Raw genomic sequence first — 18627 nt, 5'->3', positions numbered from 1 at the left:
TGGAAGCAAATGCAGGAGAGATGAGGTTTTAACGTTGAGGCTAGGGATGGAGTATCCTAAACAGCTCTTTTCTCTATTGGTCTGTCATTGGTGGTGTCTGAGTCTTTGTGACCCCATTTGGGGTTTTCTTGGCAAAAATACTGGAGTGGTTTGCCATTTCCTTCTCTAGTTCATCTAACAGATGAGGAAACTGAGGCAAACAGGGTTAAGTGACTTGCCCAGGGTCATGCGTTAGGAAGTGCCTAAGGTTAGATCTGAACTCAGGTCTTCCTGACTCCAGACCTGGTGTTCTATCCACTACACCACCTACCCACCCCTATTAATCAGCATACCTCTTCCCACTCCCCTGGTAGTGCTGACTGGTTCTATGCCTACCATTCCTTGATTGAGGTGGACGGTCAAACAATCTTCCAAAGACAAATTTTATCTGGGCTGGAAATCAGGGTCCCTAATCTCATGCCTTTTTACCTCTGAGAAATGAAGGTCAGTCTTTATTTTCAAGGTGGAAAGGAAAGACCTTAGTAGTGAGCTTGTAAAATGGGTCTCTTTTTTGGGAGAGAGGACATTTATCTTGTTTGCCCTTGGGGCTGGCTAATCAGTTTGACCTAAGACTCTTTTATAAGTTGCTTTTTACACCCCTTAGGAAATTAAGGGCCCCAAGAAAGAAAGGGTAGAGCAGGTCTGCATTCAACTTCCTCCACTTTGAGAATGTTTCCATTCCAAAAACTGAGGCCAGGGGTGGGGTGGAGGTTTGAGAACAGAGAACACTGATGTAAATTCCAAATTCATAACTCCCGGATCTTGGCAGAATTTATGGGTCGGTAACCCAAACCATGGCAAACTGTCTACCACAAGCTTGAAGCCTTGCTATAGAGGGACTGACCACAGCTTCTTCTGGGCCCCTCTGGAGACATGGGAATTGAGATGATTTTAGCTATGGTTAGATTCTTTCTTGTGAATAGAGAAAGTGGCCAACTTCCTCCATCTGGGAGTGAGTTCCCCAAACCCACAGGGGCAATCTGTTACTGAAAAATAAGGAGATATAAATGTATTCCAGGTGCTTGAATATTCCAGCAATACACATGGATTGATGATACCTGTGATTAGCACTCACACCCACCTTTCTGCTTCCCATTCCCCTTTCCCATCTTGTCCCCCCAACAGCAACCCCACCAAAATGGGCAAACTCCTTTTTGCCTAGGACGTCAGCATAGCTACCAAGGATGTGCTCTCTAAGCTAGTTTTCATAGGAGGCTAGGAGCTACAGTGAAAAAAGGGCTATGTTCGGCATCTTAGAACCTGGGTTCAAATCCTGACTGTTTCTTACTACCTGAATGACTCTGGCAAAGTCAACTTCTTACAGCCTCAGTTTTTTTCATCTCTAAAGGAGCTGGGCTGGACAGGTTGGACTGCATGCCTGCTGAGATTGTGATTCTGTGATTTCTTGCACAAAGGAATTGGTAGTTTGGCTAATGAGCATTAGAGGAGATAGCCCATTTTCAGTACATAAAGAACTCTCAGGTAGTCAGACCATGCCAAAGTCACTTTTATTCCCTCCAGAAAATTTCAGCATGAGATTTATTCAGACTTTGATGTGTAGATTAGGTATTTCTTAAGCTCCCAGCATCCTAAGAGCTCTGAGAGACCGGGTGGAGTGCCCTAATGCTGCACAGATTTCAAAGGCGTGGTAGCTTATGATGTCCCCAGACTTCTGGGATACCCCAGGTCCACAGAGCACATCTCTGGTTGAGAGAGTTAAGAGAGAGAGAGGGTGGATACCATGGCATAGTGGAAAAAACGCTGACTCTGAAATCTGAGGACCTGGATTCAAATCCTCCTTCTGAAACTTGGTACCTGTGTGACCTTGGGCAAGTCACAACCTTCCTGGACCTCAGTCTCGTCATCTGTAAAATGGGGGGATTAGCTCTTCTAGATTTGTGAGCCTAAGTCACTTAAATTCCCTGGGCCTTGACTTATGCATCTGTACAACGAGTTTCTGTAAGGAAGGTGTGGAGAACCTGTGGTCTTGAGGCCACATGTGGCCCTCTAGGTCCTCAAGTGCGGCCCTTTGACTGAATCCAGACTTCACAGAACAAATCCTTTTATTAAGGGGTTTCGAGTCTAAGGTATCTTTCACGTACTGTCCCATAATAATTGTGATCCTTTGACTGTATGACCCAATGAAGAGAGCCAAGGTATAGAATGTCAACCCCTGAGAGTATCAGTCTGCACCTGCACCAGGTTGGGTGTGGGAGGAGAGAGTCTGAAGAATCTGAGGAGTCCAATTGCCTCTGTCCCCTCTGCAGCTCTTTGAAGGCAACATGCATTACGACACTCCAGACATCCGCAGGTTTGACCCCATCCCTGCCCAGTACATTCGTGTGTATCCAGAAAGGTGGTCGCCAGCCGGGATTGGGATGCGCCTGGAGATTCTGGGGTGTGACTGGACAGGTAAGACTCCTGCTTCTTTTTAATTGATCTCAAACCAGATTTGCTGAGGCTCAGTCTTCCCCAGGATGACCTGGGCCAGGGAGAGATTGAGGAGATTCATCCCTGGTTCAAAATCCTATCAGACTAGGGACAGCTAGGTGGCACAGTGAATAGAGCACCTTATTCTGGAGTTAGGAGGACTTGAGTTCAAATCTGGCCTCAGACACTTAACACAAAAAACTAGCCATGTGACCTTGGGTAAGTCACTTAACCCCAATTGCCTACCCTCCTCACTCCAAAAAGCAAAAAAAAAAAAATCCTATCAGACTAAAAACACAAAGTCCATCTATAGACTTAAGCCAATTTTAAAAACTAAATTTTTATTGCTATCCCTTATTTTCAGATCAGCTTCATTTCCCAGTACATGTCCTGTTTCCCTGGGCAAGTCTTTGCCCTCTGCCTTCCAGGGAGCCACCCCTTAGAACAAAGAACAAATAAGAGAGGAGATTAATAGCTCAGCAAAATTAACTACCTTATCAAGCAGGTCTGATGGAATATGGAGTGTTTTGTACCTCTGCAAAGAATGGAGGTGCCATTGGCCATTTTGTGGCTCTCATGTTTCAGACAGCGAGCCACAGGTTCAGCCAGATTTTTCTGGGAGTCTTGAAAACAAATAACAACAACCCACCACCCATCCCAATTCAATTACATCTCGATTCTTCAGGCTAGAGGGCTGTTCCTGTTGATTTAGAGAAGGAGAGGGAGCAGGGAAGAAACCACCTCATAATAATCAAGTAATCTGTTTAAGTCTGAATCTGGCCTCCAGATGTCAGTGGTAAAGAGACTTCATTTTCATTTAGAAGCCACATCTGTAAAATGCATTTGCTGGTGGAAGGTTCCTGTTGTGGGGAGCTTAAAGGGAACACAACTCACCCCAGGCTTGTGGCTGGGACTTTGCTCATCTCCTCATCTCTGTGGCAGCCCCAGACAGGGGCGAGCTCTTTAATTCACCCTAATGAGGAGGAGGAGGCCTGCTGAGAGCTACTAGTCAAGCTGTCTGGGGGAGCAAGTGTACCCATCCCCTCCTTTCCTCTGAGCTCTGGCCCCGCCCTGTTCCTCATGGCTGGCACTACATCTTACACTGTCCCCTCTCCTCTGCCAAAAGCAGCTCAGGCTAGCCAAGAGCAGGGGGAAGGTTTAAGTTACAACTCTCTGAGGCTAAGGGGATTCCAGGTGCCGTCAGTACCCAGAGTATGGTCAGGCCTGAACTTTCCTGGTACCTACTCTCTGCCTTAATTTTCCTATCCTGTGTCATACCTGTCCCCTGCCACCCTAGTAGGGATGTTGGGAAGGCTGAGTGAAATGCTTTCAGCAAGTGGGGAGAAAAGTATTGTATAAAATACCAGGCTGCTTCTGTGGGAAAAACCCAAGGAGAATGAATACCCAGAGTGGCCCAGGATAGGTATCAGGCTTCATGTTAACATCCCTTGTCCTCAAAGTAAAGGAAAATCCCCACAAGTTACCTCCCTTGGGAATAGATATTCCTAAATGTCACGGAAGGTGGAGATGAGTCCACCTGGTGACCCCACCTCCAAGTACTCTGCTCTCTGGTCCTAGTTTTGTGTGTTTAAAATAGATTCTCTCCCGTTGACACATGATGACTTTATTTACGGAGCTAGGCAGGAAGACGTTCACACGTTTACAACCAGCTGCCCAGTGGCAAGTGGTCCCAATCCTTCCCCCTAATCCTCCTCCCTCCTGCCTCCTCCCCCCACCCCACAATTCCACTGGTGACTGGTCAGCGACAAGCTTCTGATTTCAAAGCCCTGCCGACCTCCTTCCTCAGAAGATCACAGCTGGAAAAGCCTTACCCTATGACCACCCTCCTGACTTTGAAGTTACACACATCTGGTTTCAATTGTTCAACAACTTCACAGTTTGATGGGCAGTTGCTCCCTTAAAGTCCCCAGATGGGACAGACACCAGACGGTGGTTGGAACAGTGGACAAGACAACCTGATGCATCTTCTCTTTCCTTTCCACAGCCACAAACCGTGGCTCCACTCACCCCCCTTTTTTCCCCCATGATCTATTCCAGCCATCCCTACACATTTGACTCTCTTGATCATTCTGGGAATCTGTTTCCCTGTCTGTATGGTCTGTTCCCCCTTCCCCTCCACCCCCTGACTGCTATCACTCTGCCCTAAATTACAGTGTTCATGGGCTGTCTTCTCACCCCACCCTGCAAATGGTACCCAATCACATCATGTCTGGGGCTAAGCTCTCCACACATTATTGGACACATCACTTTCACCTGTTATTGTTTTTTTTTTTTTTTAACTAAAACTATTTATTGCCCTTTTGCTTCAAGACTCAGTCTGAGGTTTTATGACATGGTAACAAATTTGAGCTTGCAAATGAGAAAGCTTTGAGGTTATTTGGTATTTGCTGTGAGCAAGAGGCAAATGCTGAAAAGGAAAACACGAAGCTTTATGTGTCTGGCATTAACAATGAAAAGAGGGAGAAGCCAAGCATGAAAAACTATTCCAAGTATTTAGTGATTTTTTTTCAGCTCCTAGCATTTATTAAATGATATTCTGAAGGATGTTTGACAAAGAATCAGAACATAAGCAGCTGGGTGGATAGAGGTCTAGCTAGATTTATAGTCAGGAAGCCCTAAGTTCAAATCCTGCCTCAGAGATGGACTAGCTGTGTGACCTAGGACAAGTCATTTACCTTCTGTCAACCTCAGTTTCTTCATCTGTCAAACAGGGAAAATATACATGTGGGGAGAGACAGACAGACAGACAGAAACAGAGAAAGAACATTTCAAGTTTGCAAAGTGCTTTGCAAACATCTCATTTGATCCTCACAACTCTAAGAAGTAGGCATTATTTTTAATCTTCATTTTCTAGATGATGAAGCTGAAGTAGCCAAAGGTTAGGTGACTTGTCCAGGGTCACACAGCAACTGAGGGGGGATTTGAATTCAGATTTATCCTGATTCCAGGTCAGCTGCTCTATCCACTACACCACCTAAACTGCCTCCATCACCTACCTCACAGGGTCGCTTTGAGAATTAAATGAGATATTAACATGCCTGCAAACCATAAATGCTAGTTATTATTGTTATTCCCAAATAATAGAGCAAAGGAGCCTTCATAGAAATGGGAGGAATGCTCAGGGTTGTTCCACTTGCCATACCCTGAAGCAGCTCCTATATGAAGATATTAGACCACGACCTTTGTGGCAGGAACCCTCACACACATTCTCAATGAATACACAAGTGTTTATCCAGCACCTAATCCTTGCCGGGCACTGTTCTGGGTGCCAGGAACAAAGAGAGAGAAATCATTCATTCCCTGTGCTCAAGTAGCTTACATTCTAAATAATGATGCTCTCCATTGTCTTTGTTCCTAGCTTCCAAGGAGGTTCCCACAAAGAGAACACTCTGGCCCTTTAAACCTATAGGCCAGTCCACACAGCTCTGGCATCTAAGCAGATGATGCCTGGTTAAGTCAGGGCAGTCACGGGTTGTCTGGATTTATTTATGACTTTGGCATTTGTGGTTCAGATTAACTTATTAGAGATGGGTCCAATTGGTAAAACACACACACGTGTACATATACACACATGCGTGTATCCAATTGGTGAAACACAAACGTGTGTTTCTCCAATTGGACCCATCTCTAGTAAATTAATCTGAAACACAAATGTATATATGTATGTATGTGTGTATATGTGTGTATGTACAAACACACACATATGTGTATATATACATTTTTAAAAAGAATCCTTTTTGACAGGAACATTTGTGTCTGAGTGGATGGGTGGGTGGGTATACATATATATACACCTACACAAGACATATATTTGTTGTTATTATTCAGCCATGTCCAATTAATTGTTCATGGGGTTTTCTTGGCAAAGATACTAGAGTGGCTTGTTATTTCCTTCTCTAGGTCTTTTTACAGATGAGGAATTTGAGGGTGAAGTAATTTGCCCAGGGTCACACAGCTAGGAAGTGTCTAAAGCCAGATTCAGATTCACAAACATGAGTCTTCCTGTCTCCAGGTCCAATACATACATACACACACGCATACATGCATACATACATACACACACACACAGAGAATCGTTATCCAGTACAGAGAAGACCAAGTGAGGGAAATCCTGCTTGTTATGAAACTGGGTTTCCCAGCAAGAAAGAGATCTGTCACAGCCCCACATTTATCTGGCATGGTTTGGCCCTTCCACACTGACGTCTAAGTGTGAACTCCCCATCTTCCCTCTCTGAAAGTTACTGTCAAATTTGCATATGCTTAAAAGGAAAAGCAAGTTTTACATAAGAGAGATTCTCAGTTTCATGTAGAAACTTTTCTCTGTCCTACTTTGTATACAGAAAAGCTCATTTTTATTGGGTGTTGGTAAAGTTCAGAGTTTTTTTTTTAATCATTTAAAAAAGAAACCCCAAATCTGCTTTTCTCCTCTTCGTGGCAGCACTATTTTTCTAGTCACATAGATGTCTCTTTCTTCCATCTCCTTCAGCTCCAGACCCAACTAGTGGCTGGGTCTTATCGATTCTTTACCCACAGTAACTCCTGTTTCCATTCCCACTATCACCACCCTGATCCAAGTTTTTATTACTTTTCCTTAGAGCTATAAACCAGGACAAGGTACCATGACCAAGGTGCTAACATCCAAGGGGCCTAGTTCCTACACATGTGGTCCAGATACCACCATTCTTAGACCTTAAAGACCTCCACTAGTCCCTTTCCCAGCAAGGGTTGGGGAGGAAAACAGTCTGACCTAGGAAAGGGAAAGGTCATGAGGTCTTGACCTATCATATTTTGGAAAGAAGAGAAAGGGGATGGATTGTGTCTTTCCTATCATTACTATACCTGCAATCAGATTATTTTTTCCTAGAACTGCCTACCTTCTCTCCTTTCTTCCACATCCCCAACCTCCTGAAGGGACATAGACTGTATTTTCTAAGTAATGGTACCCCTACCCTTCACACAAATGAATCTGTCCCTGATGCTGGTATTCCTAATTATGGCTCTTCTTTTACTTGTATTATGACACCAGCCTCCTAAGTAGTCTCTTTCCCCTTCCTCTCCAGTCTTCGGCCCCACGTATCCTACATCTTTAACCTTCCTTCACAGCACTCATGCCACGCCTCTGCTAAAAAACAAACAAACATTCAAGACTCCCTGTTACCAAAAAGAGTCCAAACTCTTTAGTGTGACTTTAAGACCTTCTAGAATTTGGCTTCACACTACCTTTCCAGTATTATCTCATATTACTTCCAAACATTTACTCTGATATTATTCCTATTCCTCATACACAAAACATACATCTCTCATCTCCCTCTCTTTGCAGAGTGTGTCTCCCATGCCTACTGCACCTCCTCTTAGGATCCCTAATTCTCTTCAAAGCTAAGCTCATGTCATCTTCTGCAGGAGGCCTTTCCTTATCCCTCCAGCTGCTCGTGTTTTCTCCCCACAATTATCTTCTGGTACTTATGTAAATCCTTGGATACACATGGTCTCCCCTAAAAGGACATAAATTCCTTAAAGGCAGAAACTTTCTTTTCTGTCTTCAGGTCACCAATGCCTAGGATAGTGTCTGGCACACACTAAGTACTCAATATAGACTTGTTAATTGATTGATTTCACTTATAAAATAAATCATAGAAATGATTCATGTGCCTAATCCAGCTAGGAAGACGTTTCACTATCCCTTTGGCTTCCTCCATCAGCAGGACAACTAAAACTTGATTCCTCTTGTATTTTCTTCCCACAGACACGAGGCCCACTGTAGAGACCCTAAGACCGACTTTGAAGAATGAAGAGACCACCACCCAGTATCCTACAGATGAGGAAACCACAGACTGTGGTGAAAGCTGTAGCGCTGAAGATGGTAGGTGTCCAAGGTCGAGCCCAATACCCGATGACTTCTATCCTGAGAGAAGTTCCAGTTTTCAGAGTTCCCACCTGCTTGTCCCACCAGCTAATATTGTTTAGCCCTGAGTGACTGGCCATTTTCACAGTTGGATTTCACAAATAATCCTGACATAGTTTAATCCACTCAGCAACAAGAAGAACCAAAAACTCATTATTTTAGAGATAGACAAGCGGGGCAAGGGTGAAATTCAGCTATTGGTTAAATTAACTAGGTGCTTGTCGAATGTCCACTTTATATCATAGACTCTGACTGAAACCACAGTGGCACTGATTCTAGAAGAAATTGGTCTGATCTGACATTTCCAAGAATTTCATGAATGTTTATTTATCAAAAATAACTTAAAGTAAATCAGAAAAAGAGAGTCAGAAATTTGGGGAAAAAAAACCCAAGTGGGTTTTTTTTCCCAAAAAGAAGGGATCATCTATTTTTGGATCTGACAGTTCACATAGAGAATGTATGTTTCATTTTGGGGTCTTCTGAGTTTGTCTGAGTTAAAGACAGTAATTGGCAGAGCCTGAAAATGAGACACGTTTTAAATCATACGCATAAGGTCACTAAGCTCGAGGACATTCTTAATAAACCACAAATTTTGGAACATCTGGCATTTTTGGCTAGAATTTAAAGCTTTGACAGCCTCAATTTACAGTAAATTACTGATCATTACTAAATGTTCATTAAATGAAATGAGGGAAGATTGGAGTAGGGACTTGGGAAGTGATGGAGACGTAAAGGCGTTTTATAAGCTTAGTAGGAGGATTATGAAATCTCCTGATTTTGCTAGCTCAGCCTTTGGATAGTAAGAGATACTGCTCTGATCAACTGGACTTTTTTTTTTTAAAAAGGAAAAGGATCAAAGAAGGATGGGAAAGAGGCCAACAATAAATGCTGAAGTTGTGTGACTGAAAATGATAATTTAATGCACATGCTTTGGGGAATGCACTTTTGTTTATGTTTTTTTGGGGGGGGGCAGGGAGGAGGGAAGCTATTGGTCAGGAGTTCTGGCATGTTAATGAACTTAAATTTTTGTGCTTTGTTGAGAAGAGAGGGAGATTTAGGGTATCTTCCAGGATATGTTTAGGGTGGCTTGAGAGCCCAAAGTGAAAGGCATAGTGAATTAATATACAGTATTGGATTAGTGGAGTTAGCTTGTTTTGAGAAGGTTTTTCTATCTAAATGACAATCAGAAGGACATTTCAAGAGTGCTGCAGCTGAATTTCAGAAATCTATGATTAATATAATTGCAGAGTTTTCTGATGTGTTTGTTTTTTGAAGGTTTCTCCCCTATCTTTTTGCAAAAGGTCTATATGTGGGCTTTTGTTCTTGATGTACTGTGTATACACATAGAAATTGGAGGCGAATTATGGTATATTGAATTACTTTCTATTTTGGAAGCAAAAAAAGAAGTTCAGAAATTGAAAGGGAGCTGGGGGGGGGGCAATGCTAAGCTCAGGCTGTATCGTCCAAACCACAGGTTGTTGCCTCCTTAATGATTGCCATGTGTTACTTCCCAACTTTGGCCAGAGGGAGAGTCGGCCTTAAGTAGCCTATTTTTGGAGGAACAGTTGCAAGACAAGTTGTGGTCACCATCTACCTTCTGCCAGTGGGACCAGCAGTGACCTTTGCCCTCTGACAGGACCTTAGCATCCCCATCCCACCCCAGCATGGCAAAGCAATTCTTTCAATAAGCTACTCATTTTAGATCTCCCTATAAGCTATTTCATGCCTTCCTTGAGACTTCCCCTTCCTCAGTTCCTCCCCACTGCTAACCCTCCCCAGACCTTGCTTTCTCTTTGTAACTAGACTAGTGTAGGCAAGGCTCTAACTTAGCTTTCTCTCTCTTTTCCTCCCCTGCTCCCAACCCTGTAATGTTTTCCCCACCTGTGTGGTCCGGCTAGAATCCTGGAGTTAGGGAAAACTTCAAGAGACCATTTGGTCCATTCTCCTGCTTTTAGGCAGTCAGGTGACTAAATAACATGGGAGAGAGGATTTGCTGGTCTTTTTTCCAAAGAAAGAACAATGGAAACCTTCTTTCAGGGGGACATCTTAGTGCAGTACTTGGAGGTTCAGGACCTAGGCTCAAATCCAGCTTCTGACACTGCCAGTGTGCTCTCAGGAAAATGCCAACCTCGATGGGCCTCAGTTTCCTCATTTGTAAAATGGGTGTGTGTGTGTGAATGAAGTAGATACCCTTTGAGGTCTCTTCTGATTTTTCTGCTTTGACTCTGTGATCTAATACCCAACCATCCAGCCCTTGGTGCATCTCACTCATGATGTTGCTGGCCTGGTGAGTTATCATCCTAAATCCAACTTCTGGCTGGTCCAACACTTTTTTTAACCATGTCAGTAGTTCTCATTCCCCTCCCCCTCCCCTTTTGTTAAACAGATACAGGATTTTGCTGCTGCTGACATAGAATTCACAGCTTCCTTATTGTACCAAGCTGCCCTTCCTGTCTGTCCCACTGCAGGGATGAGAGGCTCTCTGCTCTGGCTTTCTACAGTCAGACAAATACCAAAGGGAGGTAAACAGGAACTTCCCTATTTCCTTCGTCCATGAGATCACTTTCTCCTTGATGCCTCCCTTCCTAAAGGGCAGTCATCTTCAGCTCTCCTGGTGCCAATGGCCCGCTCCATCACTTCCTAGAGCCAGGCTGGCAGGAGTTGAGATGATAGCTTCGGGGAGCCAGACTGAAGCGGAAGCACCAGGGAGGTATCCTCTGGTAATTAGGAGAGGAGACATTTGAGCATTTGTCTGCTTTTGGACATGGACGGGAAGGAGGTGCCAAATAGAGGATGGAGGCATTTGGGACCCTCATTTATAATTACCTACAATGGGAACCAGTGACAGATTTGGCCTCCAGTCCTGGGAAGCACAAGCCCCAAGGCTGCTCCAGAGGGCTGGTGATCACCAGGATCAGTGAAATGAATGATTCTCTTCTTTCTTCTCCACTTAGGACCCGCCAACTGTTTAAACAGCACTGCCGTAGCTGTTCTAGGAACCTCTTATCATTTGTCTTCCTTTGATTTATCTTTCTCTTTAGACAAAGATTTTCAGCCTCCACCAGGCTTCAATTGCAACTTTGATTTCATGGAGGAAAGCTGTGGTTGGCTGTATGACCATGAGAAGTGGCTTACAAGCACCTGGACAGGCAGCTCAAGTCCCATCGATAATGCTTCCCCAGGTAAGCCTGACTTGGAATTAAGGATGGAGAAGGAGGGAGAGGAGGCCACGACGAGGGGGGTTCCAAGTGCTTCAGCTAAGGTCATCATCTTGTAAGGTCCCAAATCCACCCTCTACCTCCAGTCTCCATGAAAACTTACCAGGTGGTCCCTGGTTCCTCACCCCAGATTCTCCTAGCTTGTGCTTGGGGTTATAGCATAGCTGGAAGTCTGGCCAAATGAGAGGAGGAAAGAACAAAGAGAGGGAGGGGAGGAAGGGAGAAAGGAAGAAAGGAAGGAGGGAGGAAGAGAGAAAGGAAGGGAGAAAGAAAGGGAGGAAGGGAGAAAGGAAGGGAGGAAGGAAGGAAGGGAGGAAGGAAGGAAGGAAGGAAGGAAGGAAGGAAGGAAGGAAGGAAGGAAGGAAGGAAGGAAGGAAGGGAGGGAGGGAGGGAGGGAGGAAGGGAGGGAGGGAGGGGAGGGGATGGTGCAGGAGGCAAAAGGAGCCAGACCCACTATGTGATGTAGCAGTCAGATTCCCACTGCCAACATATGACAGCTGTGTAAGTCCCTTCTCAGCAAACCCCTTAAAACTGCCCCCTGACCCCTTCAGTGAATGGTGCTCTCCAGGCTGACAGAGATTGCTCTAAGGTTACTCTTGTTTCTGTGGCAAACTGATGGGGGAAAGAGCATTGGACTGAAATGCTCTAATGACTACTGTGTCTAGCAAAGTGGTTTAGTAATTTGCCTTCATAAGACCATTGTTGTTCCATGAAACATTATTAAGCCTTTCTGTCTTTTTTTTTTTATTTTGAAAGGCAGCTTTTACAGATATGCCTTTCCTTCTCCTCCCCCTCCTCCCCCTCCTCCTCTTCCTCCTCCTTCTCCTCCTCCTCGCCTAAGCTTTGTGATCTTTTGGTAGATGGGCATCAGCTCCTTTGGTTCATAACTAGGCCATAGACACAGAAACCACCCGGGATACTACACAGGCAGAAACATAGGAAAGTGGCCGGAACCCACACTAGGGAGAGGTTTAGGGCCAAGGAAAACATGAGGATTAAAGTGGGAAAGTGGCAACAGGAAGAAAGGGGAAAAATTGGGGGTGGGGGGCTTTAGGAGGTGGATTATATTGGTAACTAGAACAGAAAGAGGGAATGAAACTAGAGGTGAACAAACATTTCAAGGTGTCCCTCTATCTTGGAGGGATTCCCACCCTTTTTTGTGTGTCACAGACCCTTTCTGGTCAAGCCTCTGGTCCTCTTCTCAGGATAATGTTTTTAAATGCATAATATAAAATACCTAGGATTACAATGGAATATAATCATATTCAAATAAAGATACAATTTTTTTTCCCATCCAAGTTCATGGACCCCTTGAAATCTATCCACATACTGCATTGTATACACAATGGATGCATAATATTCATGTCTTGGGATTGATTGACCCCCAGGTTAAGAACCATTTTCTACAACTGGCCCCTCTTTGACCCCCTCTTCTATCTCTCCTTTCTTTCCTTTTCCTCTTTTCTGTCTTCTGCCTTTCTTCCCTCCCCCCCCCCCCTTGCTTCCTTGCCTTAGGCCTCTGTAGGATACAGCTGTTAATGCCCAGTAGAATATATCACTTTGAAGTTAGGAAATCTTTTCCTTTTTTTCCTTCCTTCTTTCCTTTTTTACTTTTCCTTCCTCTCTTTTTCCTTCTTTCCTTCTTTTGCTTTCTTTCTCTTTTCCTTCCTTTCTTTCACTCTTTCCTTCTTTCTTTTGCCCTTTCCTTCTTTCGCTTTCTCTTTTTCCTTTCTGTCTTTCTTTTTCCTTTCTTTCTTTCTTTTTCCTTCCTTTCTTTCACTCTTTTCTTCTTTCTTCCTTCTTTCTTTCTTTTCCTCCTTAGCTTTTTCCTTCTTTTACTTTCTTTGCTTTCATTAGTCCCAACAGACCTCATACATAGCTATCTCCTACCCTTGTCTCCCTTGGTACTTAAAGCTAAAACAGAATTCATACCCCCAGAACTAGAGCTTGGCAGGTGGTATAGGCAGTGTGGAAGAGATCTAGGGAAAAAACAGAAATGAGAGTTTGACTGCTCTTTCCCAGAAAATGCACCCACAGCCCAGGGCTGGTGTTCAGGAAGCCTTCTCTCCTCCTCTCTCTGGGTCTCCTTCCCTCTGCCTCGGGGAGGGACCATTATCTTAAGGACAGATGCTTTGTGGTGAACATAGACTGTGGGGCATCCAGTGTATCAGTGCCTGCTTTCCCATTGGGTCACAGTGTCTGTTCCAGAGAAAAACATTTTTGTATTTCAAGTGTTTATCTCTTCAGCATTTGAGTGCTCTGGAAGATTAATATCTGAAGATCATCAGGGCCTCAGGCAACAGGAGAGAACACTTACCCCAGTCCCAGACTTAATAACCCTCCCCCATCTCACTCACTGTAATAATGTTTAATTAATATAATGAGCCTCCTGCAAGTAGGAGAAAAAATACTTATTTTTATAACCCAGACTAGATTTTTCATTTCATTTCCTCTCCCTTGAGACTTTCACCAATTAATTGGCTGCCTTTTCCCCCTTTTCCAAATGTAAAGGAGCCAAGCTTGGTGTGCACGTGTGAGGGGGGCAGCAGGATGAGTGTGAGGTCAGTCTCACAGAGGCCGTAGTGAGCGGGTGAAGAAGGCCTGCACACATGGGTCATGTTCAGTGCGATAAGGTTTACTGGTTCAGGGACTCATGCATTTAGACCCATAAGGAATCCAAAAGGCCAATTTGTCTTAACCCCTTCTTTTTAACAGAGGAAGAAACTGAGGCTCAGAAAAGTTAGGTGACTCTTTTTTTAAACTGTTGCCTATGAATAAGGCCTTTTAATGAGACTGCTAGTATTCATCGACATGGCATCCAAGCCCCATCTCCCTTTACTAATTAGGTCTAATCTTGGTGTGGCTAAGCCCATCTATCCTTGAACTAGAGTCAGAACTCTGCTCAGAAGAGCAGATAGCAGGGCCTCAGGAACTTCCTCATGCCTGGCTCACTCTGGCCCTTCCTTCGTCACCTCCTCTTCTTCCTCTTCGTCCAGCTGTTGCCCCTCACCTGAAGGCCCCTGTCGATGGAATTTCGCTACTGGTTGGGAATTTTAGCCCTTGTCTTCGCTCGATCTGATTCATTACACCCTGTGGTTTGGGGGCCTTTCCGAGCGAGCTCACAGTTTGGGCAGAAGTCCAACATATGGCTGAGACGAAGGTTCAGGAAGGGAGTTCAACCATAAGGAACTACTAAGTCTAATGTTGTTCCTGCCTTAAGAAATTAGGAAGGAAAATAACTATTTTCCCCATTCCATCTTCTAAGCACAATCCCCAAAGTTTGGAGAAGAGGAGCTGGTAACCCACACATGGGAGGGGAAAAGAAATTATAATATCATTCCCATGTTCACTCCCTCCGTCCTCTCATCCTTTTTTGGGCACCTTCTGTACTTACTTCCCTTCTCCTTAGAAAACTCACTGGCAGATTTCAAGTGAGAGAGGATAGAAAGCCTTTTCTGTTCGGGGGTGGTCTTTTCTTCTTCTCTTAAAAAAAAAAAAAAGCCCCAAGGGCTTTTTTTCTCCCTAGCAGTTGGGAGAAAGGAAACAGCTGTGCTTAGTTTAGGGGCAGGGCAAATGCTAATGGAGTTCAAAGTTGCTGGCACCCTCCAAGTCAAACCTGAAAGCTTTGCTATGTTATCAAACACTTTTGCACGTCACAAAAGAGGGAACATTCTGCTTCTTTAGGAGATGTGCACCATATGTCCTCCTCTCCCGCCCCTCCCCCATATCTCTATTAGATAGGTAAACCAAAGTAATGATCTTTGGAGAGAGAGAGGGCTCCAGTCTAGAGAGTCTCAAGGGGGGGGGGGGGAATCGAGAGGACAAGAGGAAAGGAAAAGAGAGGGGAAACAGCCATGTTGAAACATTATCCACGAGACATTTGATTGGAAGTGTCTGTAAAAACTACTTAAATTCCTTAGATATTTTCTGGTTTACTTGTTCCTCCTGTTTTTTTCTTCTTTTCCCTTTTGAGACTCTCTCTCTCTCTTTTTTTTTTTTTTTTTGGTCAGTGGTCATTGCTACCCAAGGCTGACTAGTAACAGTTAGTATTTCTATAGAGTTTCAGGGTTTGCAAAGAACTTTACAAATGTGATCTCATTTATCCTTACCACAGCCCTGGGAGGTAGTAGGCGCTATAATCATCCCCATTTTACTGATAAGGTCACTGAGGCAGACAAAGGAGAGTAAGTGTCTGAGGTCGGTCAGACACCAGGTCCAACACTCTCCATCCACTGTGCTGCCCAGGTGACAAGATGACTACCGGTTTCATTGTGCTGTTTTTTTTTTTGTTTTCCAATATATATATTCTCAGCCCTGCCCCTATACTCTATTTCTTTTTTTTTTTTCTTAAGCTCCATGCACTGAGTTGCTGAGATTTTTCTCCATTTCATTCCCTTGTTAGCAATTCCATGACCCCCATTAGTGAGAGGGAAGCTGGTCTCACCTATAGGGGTTCCAAAATTATAAACTAAACAAAGGCATCTAAGCTTGCTATTCCCCCTAGCACCCAGCAGTGATTCCCCACATGGCCTGTACTTAACAGGTGTCTGCTGAATGAATATTCGTTGACTCTGAACTCTGGAAGGGCTCATCTGTCCTCCTGTGTTTTGTGGGAGTGATGGCATACAGAAATCCTTTCAGTTTTCATGTTCCTCAGAGACAACATATTTTCTACAGACTTTCTCAGGCTTCCCATCCATAAACAGAATTCTTCATGAGACAGTTTACAGTATTTTCTACAAGATCAGGTTTTAGTCTCCAAGGGATGAAGCAAGAACTTCACGGAATGATATAGGGAGTCTCAGAGACATTCGAATGATCGTCCACAGCCGTTTATCTTCCTCATGGATCATATCAGGACACTGCCTGTTTGCTTTGGTGTAAACCAAGAAGCAAGTAATTGGGGGAATGTGCTTCCCTTGTGGGAGGAGGAGATAGATGTCAACTTTGTGGTGCTGCTGGTAGTGGTGCTGCTGGTGGATGTGCTGGTGTAAGGCATGTGTTGAGGTCCTCCATTCGAGGAAAACTACATGTACTGAAGGGTTAGATGGTGCAGGGCTTATTATGAGAGGCAATACGGTATAGTAGGAAGAGTCACTGACCTGCAGTCAAGGTTCAAGACCTGGGTTTTAGTCCCAGTTAGTTAGCTGTGTGATCATGGACTGCTTCCTCTCTGAACCTCAGTATCTTCACTGGTAAAATCCCCTAGTTGTTAATTCTCTTTTCTTCCTCAAAATTATCTTACACTGATTTATCTGATAACTTTTACATTGTCCATTAGAATTTATCTCTTTGAAGTCAGAAATTTTTTCTTCCTTCCTTCTTTTTTCTTCCTTCTTTTCTTCTTTCCTTCCTTCTTTTCTTCCTTTTTTCTTCCTCCCTTCTCTCTCACTCTTTTTTTACTCTTTTTTTGTTTTCTTTTCTCTCTTTCAAGTTCTTATACTCCCTGTGCCTAGCACAGTGCCTTCCATATAGCATGTGCTTAACACAACTTGATGAATGGAATTGAGTTGAATCTAAATGTGCTATAGAAATTTTAGTTGTCATTGAAGACAGAAGGATCTGTTAAATAGGAATGTGTCAATGATTGGGATAGAGGTAGAAGGATAAGTAATGAGTATGAAGCCAAATTGAATCCATTTTCGTCATCTGTAAAGGCCTAAAGCAGAGCAGCAGAGACTCCCTAAACATGAGGCTTGGAGGGACCTCATGTATCTGATGTTCTCTTAGAGCTGATTTGTAGGAATACTCTATTTGGGTTACTCCGAATCTTAACAGGAAGGGCTGCAAGGGGCACAGACAGGCATTTGGAATGGTGTGTCATTATGAAAGAACGAGCTTGGGGTCATGGTATTTACACATGAAGGAGTTGAAAGAACAGGGCCGTTGCTTCAAAGTTCAGTTATGGGGCTCAACTGGGAATGACTCAGGCATTCAACTTTTCTGTAAGTGGGATTTGCAGATGCCTAATACCCCAGTGAAATATAAGCAATTGTCTTGTTAGTGCCTTATTTAGATTGTCTTGACTAAGAAGTGAGTAGCTGATTGGGCTATTGAATTGATTCATTAGAGCAGGGGATGATTCATCTTGAGAATTGTGCACAAGAAAATTAAGTGTGGGTGTGGGTGGATGGGTGTATGCACAAGGTAAGGAAAGTGGTTTCCTAATTGATTTGATTTTGACAGTGGTCTAGCTGTGATTCTGTGGACACACTAAGCTCTGAAGATCTCCACAGGTGGGGCTGACAACCTATACATTAAGTGGGGGCAGGGTGGGGATGACTGAATTGCCTTCAAAGAGACCATTGTGGTTTGGTGGTTTGGCTGGGGCACAGCCACTGAAAATACAAAGGTTTCGGTTTTGCAGGCAGTAGACAGTGGTAGATCACTAAAGACCAGGAATGGCTTGTCTCTCTAAAAGAAGGTCATTGTGTGGTTTGAATTGAAAATGGAAGAGAACTTTGACACCTATGACCTCAAGGAGGTCAAAGACAGAATGAAAGGTCCCATATACACCAAAATATTCATAGCAGCATTTTTTTGCCATAACAAAGAACTGGAATCAAGGTCCATCCACTGGGGAATGGCTAAACAAATTGTGGCACATGAATGTGATGAAATATTAGTTTATCATAAGAAATCATAGCTATGAAGAATCCAGAGAAGCACAGGAAGCCATGAACTGATACAGAGTAAAATAAGCAGAGCCAGAAAAACAGCATACAAAACAACTCTGGCAATGTTCTTTTCACTTATATGGAATCCAGAAATACAATGTAATTATAATGACCAAGTTTGGACTCTGAGAAAATATACTTCCTGTCCTCCTTTGTAGAGGTAAAGGACTGTGGGTATAGAATGTGTAGTGTTAGATTTGTTTGATATGCTGGTTAGTTTTGCCAAACTGATTTTTTTTTAACTTGCTTTTTAAATTCTTTGTTCCGAGAGAAGGTTCCCTGAGTAGGATAGGGGGAGAGGTAGATTCAAAAAGGAAAGTGATGTAAAAACAAAAGGTAT

General features: G+C 43.7%; 1 protein-coding gene across 4 annotated transcripts in view; it reads left to right on the top strand.

Moving 5' to 3' along the window:
* Positions 1 to 18627, top strand: part of NRP2 (neuropilin 2) — a 149823-nt gene that overhangs the window by 81867 nt on the left and 49329 nt on the right. For all 4 annotated transcript variants that reach the window (XM_069075305.1, XM_069075304.1, XM_069075306.1 and 1 more), the window contains exons 10-12: positions 2307 to 2451; positions 8234 to 8350; positions 11434 to 11574. In XM_069075305.1, the coding sequence (XP_068931406.1) occupies positions 2307 to 2451; positions 8234 to 8350; positions 11434 to 11574 (403 nt within the window). The remainder of the gene's footprint in view (positions 1 to 2306; positions 2452 to 8233; positions 8351 to 11433; positions 11575 to 18627) is intronic.

This window comes from Petaurus breviceps, unplaced genomic scaffold (genome assembly GCF_028583685.1).
Source record: "Petaurus breviceps papuanus isolate PSGF00001 unplaced genomic scaffold, PetGlider_PUasm1.0 90903, whole genome shotgun sequence".
In the NCBI taxonomy this organism is placed as follows: domain Eukaryota; kingdom Metazoa; phylum Chordata; class Mammalia; order Diprotodontia; family Petauridae; genus Petaurus; species Petaurus breviceps.
The sequence above is the reverse complement of the archived record's forward strand: the minus strand, read 5'-3'. Positions and strand labels throughout refer to the sequence as shown.